Here is a 20,720-nt window from a genome sequence, read left to right as displayed (position 1 = left end):
CTCTATTTTCATCAGAGAAATATTGGAGGGTATCGAGTTATCCGACCCCCGAGCAAAGGAGATAAGTAACTATACAAGGAGACACCTGAAGGCAGCCCTGTATAGGGAAGTTTTTTAATGTGTTACTGTGCTTTTATATATGTTGGAAGCCACCCAGAGTGGCTGGGGCAACCCAGTCAGAGGGGCAGAGTATAAAGAATAAAATTATTCTTGTTATTATTATGGGATAGGACACCCATATTTTCATCGGAGAAATGTTGGAGGATGTGCCATTTGTCAACTTTTGGGGTTGAAAGGCCTGTTGGCTAGCCCCCAGCTGGATCATCTCCTTCCAGCCATGCCGCTGCGAAGATCCATCGACCTCTGGCTCCTACATAAATGAGCCTCCCAGACTTAGGCACACTATACTTAGCAGTGTAACTGCACAACAGATGAGGCTGAGGCTTGTGAATACATACTATTAACTACGGATTTATTAAACATAAATCAAGACAAAGAAACATGTCGTCTCTCCTTGCCGTCTCCTCGGAGAGAGAGTCTAAAGCTAAAGCAATACAGTGGAAGTTCCGCTCACGCCAGCAAACTATGCTGGAATGTAAACAGACATGTGACACATAATAATCCCATGTCTGCAACTATAGGTGGAATGGAAAATCCCAACACTATTTTGATACCCTTTTGCACCAAGCATAGACAAAGGGTGTCAAGAGGACTACTTTGTAGTCTGTCTCCAACGAGACTTGATGGCTTAGTTCCTCTAAAAGCAGGTTCAAGCAAGCTGCTTGTACCCCTTCCCTCCCGAGCTTTGCTCATACCTGCCAAGTTGCTGTCAGAGAAATAAGGGACCGGGCCGGAAATAGCAGGCCGGAAGTAGCGCTGCCGCCATTTTGGAACTGGGCAGAGCATGCTCAGAAGTGACTTTTGATGCTGCTTTGCCCAGTTCCAAAATGGCCGCCACGCCAGAAGTTGCACTGCAGCCATTTTGGAACTGGGCAGAGCAGCATCAAAAGTCGCTTCTGAGCATGCTCCGCCCAGTTCCAAATTGGCCGCCGTGCCAGAATAAACCGGGGGAAAACAAAAAAATCTGTTTTTTCAGCTAGGAACAGCTGGGAAAACGGGGATTTCCCGGGGAAAACGGGAGACTTGGCAGCTATGGCTTTGCTTTTCAGAGAATAATAGGAACTTTACAACCACCAAGTCAGCCAGGTTAACAGCTCAACCTTTCCTATGAGGCACAGGTGTCAGCTAAAAAGGTCATGTGGTTTGCAAGCAGAATCTGGGTGAGAGGACAATCATGGCTACACCTACGCTGACCCCTTCAACTCTGCCTTGTGTTAGGGCCGGCCCTGGTCCCGCTTTCCCCTAAATGTATTTGGGAGGGGGAGAGGGCCTGTGAGCACACTTACATCTCATTCGTCCCTCCCTCACTTAGGTGGTTGGGAGGATAAAAAGGGACAACTTCAAGTCTACTAGCGAAAGCTTCTTTGGAAGAAGGATGAGATAAAGTAGTTAATTAGAACGACAGCCGTCCCTCCCTCCCAATATCAGTACAAATTAACACTAACATAAATTGTTAACCGTACTCATTAATATTAGTAACCAGGGCAATTTTAAATCTCTCCTTCCCATGACTCATCACTGCCTGCATGTGGTTAACTGCTTGGGTGTGCATGGACTGGGTGATTTTTCTGCATATTTCTCCTGAGGGGAAAATTGGCTGAGACCCGTGGAAAGCTAGTGCCAAGGAGTGACCTAAAATGTCCTCAACACTGAGGGCAGATTTCCTGCGCTGCCCCTGAACTTTGCCCTCTGAGGTGCCTTTCCCTTTCAAGCCACCTTTGCCTGTCTCCATCTCGGCTGGTTCCTTGGTGTGGCACCTCAGCGCCTTTCTGCTTATATGGGAAGTTCCAGCATGGTGGGTTGAGGAGAGGTGCTGAGAGAGGCAGGAGGAGGAGGAGGAGGCCCCGGCAGCCACGATGGTGTTGCTAGGGGACAGAGCCTCCGGTTGCCAAGGAATGGAGGATAAGCCTCTCTCTCAGAAGCAGGTGTGACACTTGTCAGGGAGACAAAAGAGCCAGCAAGACAGTCATGACAACCTAAGGAAGAAAAAAGGGCTCTCAGCTCGTGAGGCCCTGCTGGGCTTCCCTCTTCACCAAAGTGGCACCTAGGCTGGGGCTGACCTGTGTATTTGGCAGGGACTGGGTGCAAACGACCCCTCTGGGCCAGCCACCATGCACAGCAGGGGGAAATGAAAACTTCCAGCACATCTGAGGCCTTTAATTTACTGGAAAGGACCATCATCATCAGAGATGAGAAATTGCGTGTCTGTTTCAGCTGCGGTACAAGGAATTATGGGAGATTCTGCAAGCGATGGACACTATGGAAGTAAAGAGGGTTGCCAACTAACCTGGTGTGTGTGGGGAGGGGCACGCTCTGCTCTTTTGAGCAGCATCCTGAGATGCAGATACTAACAAAGGAAACTTTTAATGGCATAGAGATAGAAACAATAGAAGTTGGAAGGGACCTCGAGGGTCATCTGGTCTGACCAGAGCTTTTTTCAGCCTGAATTCACTGGAACTCAGTTCCAGCACCTCTCAGGTGGTTGCCATTATAAGAGAACAAGGGAGGCATTCATGGTGAATTCTGGCACACCTTTTTCTAGAAAAATAGCCCTGGGTCTAAGCCCCCCCCCCACTCCCCGCCATGCAGGAATCTCAGCTAAAGCATCCATGACAGATATCTGGCCATCCAACCTCAGCTTAGAAACCTCTGACATGATCACCTGCTAATTCCTGCAGTTATTAAATGCACCATTTCAGGAGCAGATTCAAAAGCTGGCAATCGTAGAAATGGAAGAGCAGGTGTGGAATTGCCTTCATGCACGACTTACTGAAACAGAAGACCACATTTAGCAACTGCAAATTCTGAGAATGCAGTGTGAGGAAGCATAGATTGATAAGTGTTGTTTTGGGTAATTTCTTTTGAATATAGAATTTGAATTTTCTTCCTACCTACCGGTAATTTGAATAATGCTCCCCCCCAACAGCCCTGCTCTCTGCTACCCGTGTTTCTCCAAAAATAAGACACCGTCTTATATTTATTTTTCCTCAAAAAAAAAACCCACTGTGGCTTTTTTTCAGGGGGTGTCTTATTTTTTTCCTCCTCCCCCTGCCGCGGCCGGCGCTGCTGCACCTATCACTATGTCTTATTTTCGGGGTATGGCTTATATTCCTTGAATGCTTAAAAATCCTGCTATGGCTTATTTTATGGGTATGTCTTAAAATAGGAGAAACAGGGTACATGCCTGTCCTGAGCTGCTGTCAATGGTTGGAAAAGATTAGATACTTTTAAAAGTGCATGTGTTTTGTATAAAGAAAATAACTTTGTCTATAACAGAGAGAGAAAATGAGTTGCCACTTTTAAAAAAATAGAAGTTATATCCCTTTGACTGCTGTGTGACAGGCAGAAATTCATTCACTACCTCTTTCTCCATCGCTGCATCTCCAAACCAGAAAACGCAGTATCTGTTGAATTTCTGCCTGTTACTTAAGAGTGCAAAACTATCAGGAGAAAATGTGGCAACTCTGAATTTCTAGAGTAGACAAACCTATGCTGTTCTTACTGTTTTCCCACACATCTGCATTTTCAGTTTTGGATTGTTCCTTAAAATTGTGGGATTCTAGACCCATTAAGATTTGCATTCCTTCAACTGAACAAAGGGGTTTCAAAACAGAATAGCTGAGTGCGAAAGGACAAAGGCACTCAGAGCTCAGCTGCACTTCAAGATGTGCCATGCATTTCATCACGGGAAATTAAGTTGCAATCCAATATGCAAAAGCCTCTACAGTGTCGTAGAGGCTTGGTTATGTGCACTTCAGAGTTCCCTTTGACAGAGAACCCCCTAATTAAACTACAACTCCCAGGGTTCCTTTGGTGAAGACTGGACTACAGTATGAATGGCATCATGTTGGCAGTGCCGACGGAACCTTAATGGAATTTATGCCGCCTGCGAGCCTGAGAGTCGGGCCTGTTAATTGTTTCAGCAATTAGCGTTTCTCTCTCGCGCATGCTTTCCCTTTTCAGATGGCGGAGTATAAGCGAGCTATGTTTCAGGACGACGAAGCGGCAGAGACGGCCGGAGATGGAAGCATCTCTCCTGACAGTGTGGAGGTAGGGTAGACCGGGCCTTTCCCAGGTGGTTGAGCAATGTGCAAGGCGCCTGGAGAGCATCCCTGCGTCGTCCCAGAGGACTTGCCCCTGCTGCCGCCTGGCAGCACAATTACTATATTAAATTAATAATAAAGGCATTGTCTCTGCTGCCTACATAATTAACGTGCCTAAGCCAGTTGCCGAGCCGGGACAGAGGGAGGTGGGGGGGGGGATAGGAGATAGATGAGCAAAAAGGCTGTTTCTAAAGGGAAGGGAAGCTCTTTCGAAAGAGCTTGCGTAAAGGATACAGGCAGCAGCTTTGCCAAAACCTTTCATTGCCCTCCAATGTCACCGATATTACCAGTGATTTATGATTATGCCTTTAATCCTCAAGAGAAGCCAGGAAGATTTGTCTTATGGGGCAAATTTAATAGTCTCAGCTACAATGATCTTATTTTTGATGATATGGTTCCTTATGTATGAAATAATTAAAACCAGATGGGCAAGATAAACTGCATTTAAGGTACAGTAACTTCAGAGCAGGCATGGGAGGGAGGGAAGGAGACTTTTTTTTTAAAGGCAACTGTAAAAACTACTGGGAGGAAATACCTTGAACATCTTTAAATGCCATTCCTAAACACGTCTGCTAGCTCCATTGAAATCAGTAGGGCTTACTTTTGAGTAAACCTACACAGGATTGTGTAGTAGATATTTGTTGGCATCCAGAAAAGGTAGCACCACACATACTGAAATTGTTTCATGGTGCCCAGAAAAGCTATTCGCTTTGAAATATGGAAGGAATTGGGGTGGAAATATAATTTATTATCTTTAAGCTAACCATTTTTTAAAAGTATCTGATGAAGTGTGCATGCACACGAAAGCTCATACCAAAATAAAAACTTAGTTGGTCTTTAAGGTGCTACTGAAGGAATTTTTTCATTTTTAAAAAATAGATTATGTATGGAGGTAAAGTTTATGTGTTAGGGTTTTTATTAAAGCTTTTCATAATATGGTAAGGTATAGATAACAAGAGACAAAGGCAAAAACAGGTACAAAAGGGGGAAAAGGAAAGGAAAAGAAGCAACAACAACAACAATTTATACCCCGCCCATCTGGCTGGGTTTCCCCAGCCACTCTGGGCGGCTTCCAACAGAAAAGTAAAATACAATAATCTATTGAACATTAAAAACCTCCCTAAACAGGGCTGCCTTCAGATGTCTTCTAAAAATCTGGTAGTTGTTTTTATCTTTGACATCTGATGGGAGGGCATTCCACAGGGCGGGCACCACTACCGAGAAGGCCCTCTAAGCCAAAGCGAAAAGAAGCAATAAAGAAAGATAAACAGGATTGCCATTTTTCCATCTGCCAGTTACATAAATAGAAGTTATTTAAGAGGTTTATGACAGGCTTTTGCCATATTAAAGTGTCTACCTCTGATTCTGAGGTGTTAGGGGCAGTTCACAGAGGACTCTTGCCTCCCGCATGACCTGCCTGTGGAGTTCCCAGGGTTCTGGCCCAGCTTTCCACAACCTGGTGCTCAGGGATGACCATCATCCAGCAACATCTGAAGGGCACCCAAATGGGTAACAGCTGGTCTGGTCACTATTAGAGCCAGAGATTAATCTTTGGGGATGATCCAATAAAGGCAGTTCTTACATTCTTATTCCTCCCCTTTTTATTTACATGTTCCAGGAATTTGAAACAAGGACTGTGCCTGAGTCCTAAGGCAGCGGTTCCCAAACCTTTTTCCCATGGATCACTTGAAAATCACGGAATGTCTTGACAAACCACTTGATAGTTTTGTTTTGTTTTTGCTTGTCATAGCAATTGCAGGGTACTGTGGTGCCTGATGCTGTTTGGTTTTCAATTGTATGTGTATTGCTTCTTTATTTCTTGTTTGTTGTGTTTTGTCGTATTGCAATTTGAATTCAAACGGTAGTCCCAAGACAAGGCAGCCTAGGCACTAAAAGAAGCAATACAAATGCAATTAAAAATCTATGTGGTCATTTAATGCGACGGAAATGTGCCATTTCCTGGTTTCAACAACAAATTCACAGACGTGCCGCAGACCACTTGAAGTAACCTCATGGGTGGTCCACAGACCACAGTTTTTGAGAACCCCCCTGCCTTCAGCCTCGTCTACAGGAGTTTTTTTTCTCTCTCTTTCAAAGGTTTTATGTGCATTCATTTAATGCACCTGATACTCAAAAGGCACATTGCTCCTGTTCACAACGGCATCATATGTGTGGGTTGCTCACAGAGGAAGGAGACGGATGGTCTGGTTCAGACATCACCAACATATCCCTCCAACAAAAGGGTATATGTGCACTGCTTTGAACACCAAACAGGCTCCCTCCTTGTTGTCCTTTTGCCTGCAGGTGGAGACTTCCTTGTTCCAACAGGCTGTTGGGAACTGACTCTTTTTATTGAAAGGGCTGGTTCCGCATGGTTTTTATTATAATAATTTGTAAGTTTTAAATGGGGGTTGTTGTTTTGGTATGCATATAGTTTTGATTCTATTGTTATAAGCAAAAATCTGCCCTTATTCCCTTGCTTATAACACTATCCATGTTCCATTTTTTAAAATGATTTTTAAAAAATGGTTCTTCTTTTTATCTGTAAGCTGCCTTGCATCCGATGAGGGGAAAAGGCTGGGTATGAAATGATGATGATAGGGCAGGGGTATCTATTATTCAATAAATTTATTCAGAGCTCTCTGCCGTTATTTCTTCTTCCTCTTTTTCTTCTCTCTCTCCCCCCTCTCTCACTTCAAAACGCAGCATTGATCCTGCAACCCACCGTAGGTCCACAACCCACCAAATGAAGATTAGCTCTTTAGCTGTGGATGCCAAGGACTGAACCTGGGAACTTTTAACATGCCTGCCCTGCCACTGAGCTATGTCCCCTCCAGAAAAAGGGATGGCAGACAACTTGCCACGTCCCTGGAGAGGCCTTAGCCCAGGCACCCCCAAACTTCAGCCCTCCAGATGTTTTGGACTACAATTCCCATCTTCCCCGACCACTGGTCCTGTTAGCTAGGGATGATGGGAGCTGTAGGCCAAAACATCTGGAGGGCAGTTTGCAGTTTGGGATTGCATGCCTTAGCCCATGTGTGCTCCATGTGAATGCCAGGGTGCTGCTGCTGGTGAGAAACGCAGGAGCTGGGAAACACAGGGAACTTCCTTATACTGAGTCAGACCATTGATCCATCTAGCTCAGTATTGTCTACACTGACTGGCAGTGGCTCTCCAGGGCTTTAGGCAGGAATCATAGAATTGTAGAGTTGGAAGGGTCCCCAGGGGCCATCTAGTCCAACCCCCTGCAATGCAGGAGTCAGCTAAAGCATTCCTGACAGATGGCCATCCTACCTCTGCTTAAAAACCTCCAGGAAGGAGAGTCCACCACCCTACAAGGGAGTCTGTTCCACTGTCGAACAGCTCTTACTGTCAGAATTTTAATGTATTTTGGTATTTGTTGGAAGCCGCCCAGAGTGGCAGGGGTAACCCAGCCAGATGGGCGGGGTATAAATAATAAATAATAATAAATAATAAAAGAAAGTTCTTCCTGACGTTTAGTCAGAATCTCATTTCTTGTAACTTTTGGTTCGAGTCCTGCCCTCCAGAGCAGAAGAAAGCAAGCTTGTTCCCTCTTTCATGTGACAGCCCTTGAGATATTTGAAGATGGCTATCATATCTCCTCTTTTCCAGGCTCTACATACCAGCTCCTTCAACCGCTCCTCATAAGGTTCATAAACTTCATAAGGTTTCCAGACTCTTGATCATATTGGTTGCCCTCCTCTGCACACCTTCCAGCTTGTCAATATCCTTCTTAAATTATGGTGCCCAGAATTGGAGACAGTATTCCAGGTGTGGTCTGACCAAGGCAGAATAGGGTGGGACTATGACTTCCCTTGATCTGGACACCATACTTCTGTCGATGCAGCCTAGAATAGCATTAGCTTCTTTGCTGCTGCATCACACCCTTGACTCTCCCAGTCCTCCCTGGAGACTCCAGGGATTGAACCAGGGACCTTCTGCATGCAAAACAGAGGCTCTACCACTGAGCTGTGGCCCTTTCCCCTAGCAGAGCAGTCCGGGGACACATGTCAGCAGTTCCAGCCCTAGAGATCAGAGGTCTTCGAGCAGAGGCAGGGCAGAGGGATGTTTTCCTGCGCTGAGCAGAGAGTTGGACTTCCAAGGCCCCTTCCAACCCTGATGCAATGCTCTTTCCGAGGCTTTGCTGTCCATGGAGACAGTTCACTTCTCCAGCTGATTTTAATAACCACCTCTCCTTGCCCTTTTCTTCTTTTCATTTCCTGGTTCCATTTTTGCTTCCTTTCCAGGTGGGCTTCAGGAAAAGCGATGGCCCCCTGCTGGGTCGCCTGGGCTCCCGAACCCAACTCAAGCTGGTGCTCTGCGCCCTCTCTCTCTTTGTGCTGTTGCTGCTGCTGCTGAGTTCGGTCATTGCCATGGGCATCCAGTACAGTAAAGGTAGGCGAGGTGGTCTCAGGAACTGGGCAGAGGAGGAATGGTGGAGACCACTATTGGAAAATTAAATATATATGATATATATGATAAGAATAATATTGGAGAAAACTGGGTATTGAAACTTGCTTAATCTAAATCATATATCCCAGTTTTACAGTGGCCCTTTAAAGTATGCTTCACACAGAGTATACGCAGTCAGAAGTTGACCTGGCTAAGAAAACACCACCAAGAGCGTAGGGAATTATCTCCCTTATATGAAACCCCCTTACTAGCTGTACGCTTGTAAAAGCATACAGAAGAAAATACAAACTGTTGGGTTTCTTTAACTGAAAAACAAACTGACTCTAAAGAGACTTTAAACTAAATATAAATGCTTTCTCCCACATTCCAAACCTCCCACAAAACTCCCATTAAACTACCCAAGAATTAACAGCAAACTAGCATTATAACTAAGCAATCATACTAAGATTCAACTAAGGAATCTCTTAAACTGAGAACAACTGAGAGAGTGATCTACTACGAGATGAATCAAACTGAAAGATCTAACTAAGAGATGCAGAAGGCTTTCTGGCAGAGCCTTATATACAAGAAGCAGAGCCCACGCCCGTGAGCAATTAACAGAAACACCAGCACCTGTTTCTCTTAAACAGACAGTATTTACATTAGACCGGCTCTAAAGTAACTTGACTATTCAAAAAATCCAACAACCACCTCCCCAGCCTGACCCTTCCAGAGAAGAAGAAGACAGTTCAGAATTACAACAGAGGTTTGAGGGAGATCACAGCTCAGAGGAAGACGAGGTGGAAAGTTGGGAGATAATGGGAGTGGAGGAAGAGGCAGAGGCAGAACAGCTGGCTGACAGAATCCAGAAGGCCTTAAAAGTAGGAGAGCAAAGGGCCCTCAGCACTACCCGTAAAGAGATGATGAATGAGGAAGTGGGAGGGGAGGGGAGGGGATATTTACTCTAGACAAGAGGCTACATTCCAAAGCCTCTCTCTGTAAATATTGAATAAAAGCAGGTGGTGAGGACTTTCCCTTGTCTTATCTGTTCCTGGCAACCTGCCGTGGGGGTTAGTTCCTCTGCCACCTGACAGTTGGTGTGGCCACAGTGGATTTGGGCATCCTCCACAAGCCACATATCACCCTCCACCCCATTTGGACCTACAATAATTAAACGTCCCGGGTCTGCTGGGAAGCAAAATGGCAAGGGGCAGGTATAGAAACTGAGTGCATGGGAGGGAGAGCTGCAAGATTATTCCTTTAAGCCAGGGGATTTTGAACCACCTGCATTCAGGGATTTTTTTGGACATTAACCTTTCCACTGAGGAATCTGTGCAGCTGCTTCCTGCTACAGGAAAAATACAGTCCGCTTTGTTCAGGGTCACGGGTCGGACCTGTCCGTACTATTAATATTTATTTATTTATTTGCAGGTCTTTAAGCCTCTTTGAAACTAAGAGTTAATGCCTCTGTGTATAATAACAAACATAAGATAGAAAAGATCACAACTCAGTAAACTAAAAGCAATAAAAAAGCATTTCTACTATTGAAAGTGTCGTTAGTTGCCATCTACACACTTGTCTCATTTCAGTTGGTAACTGATTCCAGAGGGCTTAGAGCGGCAACACTAAAAAGCCAATTTCTAGTGCATAATAGTTATTGACACAGCATGATTAGCGTGTCATGCTAATCCATGCCATCCAAGAGGACGGGTTCCTGCCCTGAGGAGCTTACAATCTAAAATTCAGCACAGGGAAACAACAGCAAAAAGGGAGGGAATGGAGTCAGGAGCAATTTATGGCTGCTTGATTTGCACATGCTTAGGGTGAGTTGCTGTTGCCTGAGCTAACCAAGCGACCACCGTGAAGTGGCTGTAAATTGTAGGGGGCAATTGGCAAAGGTGATCTTTGGAGCAGGGCTGGCTATAACCTTTTCACCACAGGGCCACACCTTTTGGCATCTGTGGCATCGTTTGTGGTGGACCGTTTTTGCCTGGGCCATAGTAGAGCTGAGCCATCCGCGGCAAATTATCGCTGCCCCCTCGCCATTGTGCCCTGGGAATCCTCACAATGTGATGCACTGCTGTGCCAGGACTTCCTCTCCCCCCCCCCCGATGGCACAGAGTAGGGGGAATGACACATGGCAAGCGCTCTTCCAAGTTATGGCAAGGGCTGAAGAAGGAGGTCTTCTTTCTCCGTGAGGGATGCTGCCCGACGCCTGTTTGTGTGCTCCTTCCAGATCCTTCGCACACCACTTGCCTGACTGAAGCTTGCATCATTGTGGCTGGCAAAATCTTGGAGGCGCTGGACCGAGAGATCAACCCCTGTGACGATTTCTACCAGTATGCATGTGGGGGCTGGATCAAGCGGAATCCACTGCCAGACGGGCGTTCCAAGTGGAGCACCTTCAACAGTATTTGGGACCAAAACCAGGCCATCATGAAACACCTGCTAGGTGAGGCGCTCCTTTCCACACACACACACACACACACACACACACACACACACACACACACACAATATCTCTCTTCTCTGCGCCACCTTTTAATTTCAGCATTGGAAAAGGAAGGTCCCCTTTCGGGTAGCTGCTTTACTGAGCACCTGTCCTGACTTGTTTTCACAAAGAATGCAGGGTTCTGCCTTATTTACTGAGCACTCACTTTGATCTGTTTGGGAGGTTAGCTGATATTGGACCAGGCAAATATTATCCCATACTTTGCAGTGCATTTCCCCAAAGTCTGATGTGGGGTGGGGGGTGGTTGGAGTGCGGGGGGGGGGAATAGTTTGTTGCACAAAAGAGCCAAATCAACCTTTAATTGAGCAACCTGAATTGCAGGCACCGACCATTTTAGGCACATTCCCATTGATGCGCCATCGAGGGGGTGCTTTCGGACCTGGAAAAGGGCAGAAAGGGGGGGCGTAATGGGGCTGGGGGCACTTAAGTGCACTCCGTTGATGTGCGCGGGGCCCAGGAACGCAACCTCCACACTAGATGGTTGTCGCAGGTATTATATTTTTATCCCAGCCTTTCTCCCCTAGGAGCTCAAGGTGTGATAAGCAATTCTCCCCCTCTCCATTTTATCTTCACAACAACCCTGTGAGGTAGGTTTGGCTGAGAAACAGTGACTGGCCCAGGGTCACCCAGCAGGCATCATGGCTGAGTGGGGGATTAAACCCTTCTCTCCCAGGTCCTAGTCCAGCCCTGCAACCATTACACCACACCACACTGGTTTCTGGTAGGTTACCAGGCATCCCCAAACTTCGGCCCTCCAGATGTTTTGGACTACAGTTCCCATCTTCCCCAACCACTGGTCCTGTTAGCTAGGGATCATGGGAGTTGTAGGCCAAAACATCTGGAGGGCTGCAGTTTGGGGGTGCCTGGATTAGACCATGTTGCACCAAGCGGTTATTCTTCTGCACCTTCTAGTGCATTTTCCTGCCACTTCCCTTGTTGCAAAAAAAGTTTGATTTTTGTGGAGAAGGAACTGGTTCATTTTGCAAGTGCTCCAAGTAAACTTTAATTGCAGGATCTGGATTTGCTGGTATGTGACTGAATCCTGCTCCCAAATAGTGGCAACTTGGAAGTGCCTGTCTCCTACCCAAAGCGTTGGAATATCTTGAGATGCTGGGAACCAGGAAACAGTAGGAAACAAGGTGCCTTGTTGTTGGGGCCTTCAGACTGACCAGTGTTTACCACTCCCTCATCAACCGTGTGCTTTCCTTGGCAGAGAATGCTACTTTCAACTCCAGCAGCGAGGCAGAAAGGAAGACCCAGCGCTATTACTTGTCTTGCCTTAAAGAGCAGAAGATTGAGGAACTGGGCTCCCAGCCGTTGATGGAGCTCATTGAGAAGGTGAGCCTGGCAGGGAAATGGGTGCAAGCAGAATGTATAGAGAAGGTGGGAAGGTCTCAGTCCAGCATGTGAGACCTTGCCATCTTTTTACTCCTGCTGCTGGGCTGAGCTGGGTATGAAGTCAATGAATGGCAGTTACCATGTTAGCACCAAAAGAAGGATAGGAGAAATGGCAACAAAACTCTGGAACTCTCCCTGCGTTGGGTGCTTTTGCAGCAAAAACTGCAAAAGTTTAATCATTATGGCATAAGCTTTACAGACTAGACTTCATCAGATGCCTGAAGTGTACTCTTGAGTTGCAGTTGTGTGTGTGTGTGTGTGTGTTCACACACACACACACGGAATGAAAGTGAGGAAATGAAATGTGAAAAGTGTAGACAGTGACAATTCAGTGACAATTCAGTTAGAGCTCAAATGGATTCAAACAGCAGCAGATGCAAAATTCACCCTCCTGGGAATCGCTGCTTTCATTTCTAGTTGTCAGAGGTCCAGGAGAAAAACGTTGGGAAGGAGAGGCAGAATTTAGTGAAATCACAGAAGCCAGAAAAACGAGACAGGGGAGGATTTGCAGGGGCTTGGGTTGTTAGCAACTTGCATAGCTCTTTCCTTCTTGTTACTAGAGGTTATGAAATGTCTATTTAAGAAATTTGTATGCCATCATTTGTCCTACAAAGTCCAGAGTGGTGAACAAGAAGTGTAAAGAATTAATAACACAACACTAAAATATCTATAATAAAATCCATAATATTAACAATAAAATGAGGCAACAAGCAATAACATGCAGCAAGTTAAGGAAAGACACTCTTTAAAATGCATGGGGATGTTGTTATTTTTAATCTTAGCATGGGGCTGAAAAAAATGGAAATGCAGGTGTCATCTGGGGAGGGCATTCCGTATGCAGGATGCCATTGCCTTACACTGCACACTTCTGATGAAGGAGGCACTTAGTATAAAAGAACTTCAGCAGGTGATCTCAAAATGCAGGCAAGATGCTGGAGGCGATTTCTCTCTTGTTGATAATAATAATAATAATAATAATAATAATAATAATAATAATAATAATAATAATTTATTATTTATACCCCACCCATCTGGCTGGGTTCCCCCAGCCACTCTTGGACGGCTTCCAACAAAACATTAAAATACAAAAACCCATCAAACATTAAAAGCTTCCCTAAACAGGGCTGCCTTGAGATGCCTTCTAAAGGTCTGGTCATTGTTGTTCTCTTTGACCTCTTGGTGGGAGGGCATTCCACAGGGTTCACCTTACTCTCTGCATCCTCCTTCTTCCCCCCCCCTCCAGATTGGAGGCTGGAACATCACCGGCCCATGGAATCAGAGCAACTTCATGGAAGTCCTGAAACTGGTATCGGGAACGTACCGGGCTTCTCCATTCTTCACCGTTTTTGTGGGTGCTGATTCCAAGAGCTCCAACAGCAACATCATCCAGGTAAGCCCCTCTACCTGAGAGAGCATTTCTGTGCAAAAGGAGCTTGGAGGAGGGGGATCTCTATCGGCATCCTGATCTCATCAGGAAGCACCGTAACTCCATAACAGAGCCTCTGCTTTCTTTGCATGCAGAAGGTCCCAAGTTCAGCCCCCCCCCAGGTGGGACTGAGAAGGTCCTCTACCTGAAACCTGGGAGAGCTGCTGCCAGTCTGTGTAGACAGCGCTAAGCTGGATGGGCCTATGATCTTACCTGCGCAAGGCACCTTCCTTATCTCCCTCTCCTGTGTTATAGGGAGCTAGACGGAGCTGTAGGGAAAGCTCAGGGCTGGGTGTTCAGCCACATAGACTCACTGGTTCCCTTTTGTACATGGCAGCTGGACCAGTCAGGACTTTTCTTACCATCACGGGATTACTACCTGAACAAGACAGCCAACGAAAAGGTAAGGTGGTCGCAGTCCGCACTAGATACCAACCCCTGCCTCTCACTTTGGGTCATGCACATTTCCACTTGTCTTTTGCTGCTTTCCCCTGGAGAAACCTTCTGTTTACTGATGAATGAACACCGATCAGTTTTTCTGTGGATCAACACTCGTTCCAATTCAATGGTAAACAGTGAGTTTCCCCAGGGAAAGTGGTGGGGCGGACGAAAAACCGCTCGGGCCCACACTTAGGAAGCACATGGCAAGCAAGCACAAAACCTCTTGGATCTGTGCTTTCTAGGCAGTGGACAAGCTGAAGGGTGGACGAGCCCTCGCTCTCTCGCTCTCATGAAAGCTGAGTTCCAGCAACATCTGGAGGGCAGCCAGTTCCCTGCCAATGCTTTAGTAAATAAATACCACGCCCCCACCGACTCCGAAATGGTCTGCTTTTCGTCATTGCTAGTCACATTTACCAATAAATCTTTGTTCTCCAGCCCAGCGAGCTGTGTGCACAATAGGACGAGGATGGGCAGTACAGACCCCTTTGGTTGACATTCTGAATAGCTGCTCATTTGCAGGTATTCCTCCTTTATCGGGTTGGCAAATAAAGCATAGATACTTGAGGATAAGCAGAGGTGCCTATTCCTTTCTGTATACCAGGGCTTCTGTGCATGAATATTAGTTTTATTAATATTGATAAGGGCGGAATTTGGTGACGCACCAATGACGAATGTTTCGTCTGAGCAAGGATTGCTAGACAGAGCGACTTCTTCTTTCCTCCCCCTAAGCTGTTTTCCCAATTACTCCCCAGCCAATTTGGGGGCAGGGGAGGAAAAGCCCCATTGTGCAAGTGGAAGTCCTTACTACGGGTGTTAACTGATGGGGTTGGTTCGGTGAATGCTGCCCTTTAAATATTTATATAGCACCCCATATAAGTATATTTCACATTTATTATTATATCCCTCCTTTCCTCCAAAGAAGCTTAAGGGAGCACATAGTGCCCCCCCCCGCTTTCATCCTCACAACAACCCTGTGAGGTAGGTTAGGCTGAGAGATGTTGACCCGCCTCAAGTCTCCCAGTGAGCTTCATGGCTGAGTGGGAATTCGAACCCCCAGGACACCACCTGACGCTCTTAAGCACTAAGCCGCATTGGCTCTGCAAAGGTCAATGCTTTACAAAGAATAGGTGTGGCAAGTCCCTACCCCAGGGAGATTACTATCCAAAAATAAATGCAAGAAGCCAGCAGAAGGAGGAAAGAGAAATGGAAGCAGCAGCAAATAGGGAAAGAAAAACAGGATCATAAACAGAATCATCAAAACATAAACAGAACCATAAAATCGTAGAATTGCAGAGTTTGAAGGGACACCCAAGGGCCACCTATCCCATCCCCTGTCTCAGCTAAAGCATCCATGACAGATGTGCTGGACTCATCTGACCATTGGCCATGTGGCTGATGGGAGTTGGGGCCCAACAAAATCTAGAGGGCCGCAGCTTCCCCCTCCTATCATTCACAATTTGACAGGTGAGATATTGTCAGCTGCCTGCCTTGTTGAGCATCAAGCAAAGCCGTGTGTTGCAAACTTCAGCTGGTACAGCTAGGTGATTAACTGGGACTATGTTCATGGTATTCCTTTAGAGCATATTCGAAGAACATTTCTTTCCCCTCCACCCCTCAAAGAATTCTGGGCCCTGTTGTTCTCTAAGGGCTTCTGGGAACCGTAGCTCCCTGAGAGGTAAATTACAGTGCCCAGAAGTATTTGGCGCTTTGAATGTGCTTTAAAAGTTCGGTGTGTGCACAGATCTCTACGCATGGATCGTAGTTAAAACTACGTTGGCGGTGTTAAAACAGCTCTGCTGGCTTCCAGTATGTTTTCACACACAATTTCAAAAATGCTGGCTTTAACCTTTATAGCCATTTCAAGCTTAGGAACTGGGACTCCGAAGAAAGCCCACAATCCTGCCTGGGTGCTGGGGGTTGGGAGACTGCTATTAATGATTATTTTATTATTGCGCTGTCTGTTCTTATGCTTGTTCTTATGCTTGTATTATTGATGCTCCGTAAAATGTGTTCTTAATGTTGCATGCTGCTCTGGAATCTTTTGATAAATGGTGGTATATAAATTGAAAAAAATCTGTGGAAGCTGTTCTATCAGTGCCCTTAACGTCAGGGCAAATGTGGTGGCAGCAGCAGCAGAGTAGTGGGGCTTTTCAGCTTATGAAACACCCTCCCTAGAGAAATTTCCCTGCTGTCAGTTCCATTCCATTCTAGGCACCATGTCAAAATAAGTATTTTTACCCGGGATTTTAATTGAGCACCGATGGCAACAGTTATGCCCAATGAACTCGTTTCCTGCAGCGTTTTATGGGCATTTTCACCTGGTTTTATGCTGCCTTCTGCTGTGTTTTTTTTTTAAAAAAAATCATTATGCTTTATGGTTTTGTTGTTTTGGGAGATTGGTGTGAGGTTTTTTTTTGGCACAACGAAGAAGCCTTGTGAATTTTTGGCTAAATTGAAAGATGGTAGAACAGGTACATTAGATAGAGAAATAAATGCCATCTAGCATGTCTCAGCAGCCACCAGAGGCTAGAAACTTGCTTTAAACAAATAAACTGCTTAGATTCTCTGACTGGGGCAGAGATTCTGTGCCCAAACTGAAATAGCATTATTATTATTATTATTATTATTATTATTATTATTATTATTATTATTATTATAAATTTCTGTACATGTCAAGGTAAATGAAATTGAAAAGATAGGTGTGAAGAGAAAGGGAATTGATGCAGAGGCCAGGACACCTGGCGGGGAACTCAGCACAGCACTTTGGTCTATCCCAGGGGTCTCCCTCACCCCCCATGGGCCAAGTGTGACAGGTGAGTAACTCTGCCCACCTGCCAATCACACCTGATGTCACAATGACATCAGGTGGCTTCTTTTTGCCTGCAAGGGTCTTCAGAAGCCCTTTTCAAAGCACTGACTTCAGACATGACAATCAGCCAACTGGCGGAGCCTGCAAGGACCTCTGAAAAGGGTTGGGCAATAAAGCGTTTTGCAAACACTGACAGTCTGGAGGCCCCCCTGCCCGCCCCCCCAAAAAACGTTTTCACAACAGAGAGAAGACGCTTCGAGAAGCAGCTCTGATTGCTCACCGCTGGAGGCAGCCACATGCAGAAATGAAAATAATTTTATAGTATTATTATTGTTATTATTTTATTAACATTTCACATGTGTTTAAAGTGCTTGACTTGTGTTATTCAGAAGTAATCTTTACAACAGCCCTGCAAGACATGGCAGTGTTGATGGAGGTGGAGGTGGGGGCTACTGATTCAGAGCAGTTTGCCTGAGCTCACCTAGCAAGCACATGGCAGGGGCAAGATTCAAACTGGTGACTTCCTCATTCATAGCTCCATCTCTTTAGCCACCTGCACTGCACCAGCATAGATCCTCACTCCACCCCCCACAGCTCCTGACACTTCAGTCCTGAACAACAAAAGATTTAAGTTTTAAAAGATTTCAGTTTTGGAGGTGCTTATATGTGCCATCATTCCTCATCCTGGTGAAAGGAGGAGAGCAAGTTTTTGAAGTGGAGATTTTTATCCCAGACATTAACCGATTTCATTGGGGATGTGTGTGTGTTTTTAATATGTGCAATTGTTTTCATTGCGTTGTGGGATTGCTTAGGGATGCTTCTTGTGAAGAGATTTATAAATAATAGCAATAAGGTTTGGGGAGACAGTGGCAGCCCAGCCTAAAGCTCCGTGACTCCCATAGTTTGAAAAAGGTGTTGGGGAAGATAAGAGCTGAGTGGGGAGGGAAGGTGGCTTTCCTGTTGCTGCTGTCGCCTTTTGTTCTCCTTGGCTGGCAAAATTTCCTGGAATCACCCAGGTGCTTTGCACCCTCTCTGGCAGGTGCTGGCTGCTTACCTGGACTACATGGTGGAGCTGGGGATGCTGCTGGGTGGGGCCAGAGCTTCGACGGAAGAGCAGATGCAGCAGGTGCTGGACCTAGAGATCGAGCTGGCCAACCTCACCGTCCCCCAAGACGAGCGGCGGGACGACGAGAAAATTTACCACAAGCTGAACATCGCCGGGCTGCAGGTGGGACTTGCCTGGATAAGGCCCTGGGGAGGAGCGGAGCTGGCGGGGAGGGGTCTTGTTCAGTCTCTTGGTTTGGTTCTGGCTCTAAATGGGGTTCTTTGGCAACTGGGGACATCTTGCGTAATTTGAGCAGAGAGAGGTGGCATCATTCCTTGGGCCAGTGATGGCTAGCCTGTGGCCTTCCAGGCACTGTTGCTGGAGGTGTGGCCGGCAACAAGGGCTGCTGGGAGTTGTAGTTCAACAACATCTGGCGGGCCGAAGGATCCCCTGGGTGCAAATCACAAGAAAAATGAAACATTGGGAATAACTTCTTAATAGTATGAACTGTTGGACAGCAGAGCAGACTGTCTCAGGAGGAGGTGGTGCGCTGCTAGAGGCTGGTCCGTTAAGGGCAAATGGGGCACTGCCCAACCAACCCCAGTCTGCTAACCACCTGCCATCTTGGTTACAACCTAGCAAGGTGTGGCTGTGCTTGCCATTGGCTGTGGCTCCACCAGCTGCTGATTTCCCTGCCTTCTGTCCTACCAGTGGAAGCTGGTGCATTAGTACAAATGGGACCCTGCTCCACCAACCTCGTTCTGCCCTTAGCCCCACTCCCAACACTTACCTACCACCTGTGCAAGGCGTGGCAATGCCTGGTGGCTCCCTCCTCCTTAGCCTCAGCATTGCCCATGTAGAACTCGGCAGGGAGGAGGGTGAGAGGGACGCAAGTAGAATTAGTTTGCTCTGTCGGTCGTTGACTCCAACTCCACCTGCTTGACAGGAGAAGGCATCAGGAGTGGGCCAGCTCACTAAATCACATGAAGTAAGTGAACTCTTTATTAGAAGAAACAAGGCCCAAAGAGTACAGCAATTCTTCTTGGTAGATCTTGCCTCTATGAGGCATTTGTGAGACTAAAGGTCCCTGCCTTCCCACAACTGCCTAAGTCTCCTCCTCTTCTGGGTCCTGAGACTATGTTGACGCATCTGTCTTTGCTCCTCCCTCTTCATACCTCTTCTAGTTCTGGGAGACCAGAAGGGAGGTGACCTTCTCGCAGCAGGAGGGGGAGACACCCTGGCTTCTTCACCAGCTGATTCATCTCTGTTTCTTGGCCTCCCTCATCCCACTCTCCTGCTTCTGCTCTGATTCTGGACTTCTCTCTGTCACAGACTCTCCCTGCTCACTAAACCTGTTCCCTCTTCCACTTCCAGCACCTCCTCCTCCCTCTGACAATGCAGCATCATCCCATCACCCCTCCTCTGGCTCTGAGCCGTCTTCCCTCGTGGGTTCCCCAGCTAGTGCCTCCCACCATTACTCTGTGTCCATCCCAGTTCATGGCACAAGTTGCCCTGCCCTGCCAGTCCCAAAGGGCATCATTCACCCTGTTAGTAAGCATTCCGCCAGCTGAGGCTTGTGGGCAGAGGCTGGATTACCCCCTCACAGGGATGCTGCAGAAGTGGGTCTCTTGCCTCAGCATGGAGGGTTGGATTTGAGAGCCTCTAAGGTCCCTTCTCTGTGATTTTTGGAGGCTGCAGTTGTGTCGTGCAGGTTTGGGAGGTTCCCCAGACATATAGAGGCAGACAGAGGGGCATATAGCAGTGCCTTCAAAGGTCCCCAGCCAACCAGCTTTTCCTCTCTCCTTTCCTTGCAGTAGCACCCTCTTCTCCCACCTTCCTCATCCTGCTTTCCTGCAGCCTCCTTAACAGAGAACCAGCTTTTGTTGCATAAGCCCAGACCTCACTGCACAGGCGGCAGCCAACACCGTCACCAGACCCTTCATTAGGATTCCATCTCCGTGCCGCCATTCAGTCGCTGTGAACGTCACGCCCAGGAGCCTGGCTAGCTGATCGGCATCCCAATGAGCCCAGAGTTGCAGCTGTGATGCTGAGGCCAGCCTCCAGGCCTTCCTCGGATGCAGTTCTGCTCCTGGAGGCAAGAGGATTGTGTTTGACGTAAGCGCACCAGCGCACAGTGTTTCTCCTTGCGGCATGGGACAATCTCCCCCTTTCCTCCCCTTGTACGCCCTCTGATTCGGTCCCGGAGGCTCCCTCAGTCCTCCGGGGCAGATTTGGGGATGGTGCATCATCGTCGTTTCATTTGCACACCATTTTTGCATGGTTAAAACCAGGCTCAAGGCGGCTTTCAACAAACATGAAAGGATTTACATAATTGCAAAAGCAGTCAACAACAGCAAATGGAGCACATTTGTGTGTGTGTGTGTGTGATTTCCACATAATAAGCTCTTAAAAGAAAGATACAAACAATTAATATCAATAACAGCAACAACGAA

At 46.8% G+C, this 20,720-nt stretch overlaps 1 protein-coding gene across 1 annotated transcript in view; it reads left to right on the top strand.

Annotated features, from left to right (window-relative positions):
• ECE2 (endothelin converting enzyme 2) overlaps window positions 1–20,720 on the top strand; it is a 54,711-nt gene that overhangs the window by 9,868 nt on the left and 24,123 nt on the right. The window contains exons 2-8 of the mRNA XM_035133145.2: window positions 4,084–4,170; window positions 8,492–8,639; window positions 10,873–11,088; window positions 12,362–12,486; window positions 13,790–13,936; window positions 14,310–14,375; window positions 18,262–18,450. Coding sequence (XP_034989036.2) covers window positions 4,084–4,170; window positions 8,492–8,639; window positions 10,873–11,088; window positions 12,362–12,486; window positions 13,790–13,936; window positions 14,310–14,375; window positions 18,262–18,450 — 978 coding nt within the window. The remainder of the gene's footprint in view (window positions 1–4,083; window positions 4,171–8,491; window positions 8,640–10,872; window positions 11,089–12,361; window positions 12,487–13,789; window positions 13,937–14,309; window positions 14,376–18,261; window positions 18,451–20,720) is intronic.

Source organism: Zootoca vivipara, chromosome 5, assembly GCF_963506605.1.
Source record: "Zootoca vivipara chromosome 5, rZooViv1.1, whole genome shotgun sequence".
NCBI lineage: Eukaryota > Metazoa > Chordata > Lepidosauria > Squamata > Lacertidae > Zootoca > Zootoca vivipara.
The sequence above is the reverse complement of the archived record's forward strand: the minus strand, read 5'-3'. Positions and strand labels throughout refer to the sequence as shown.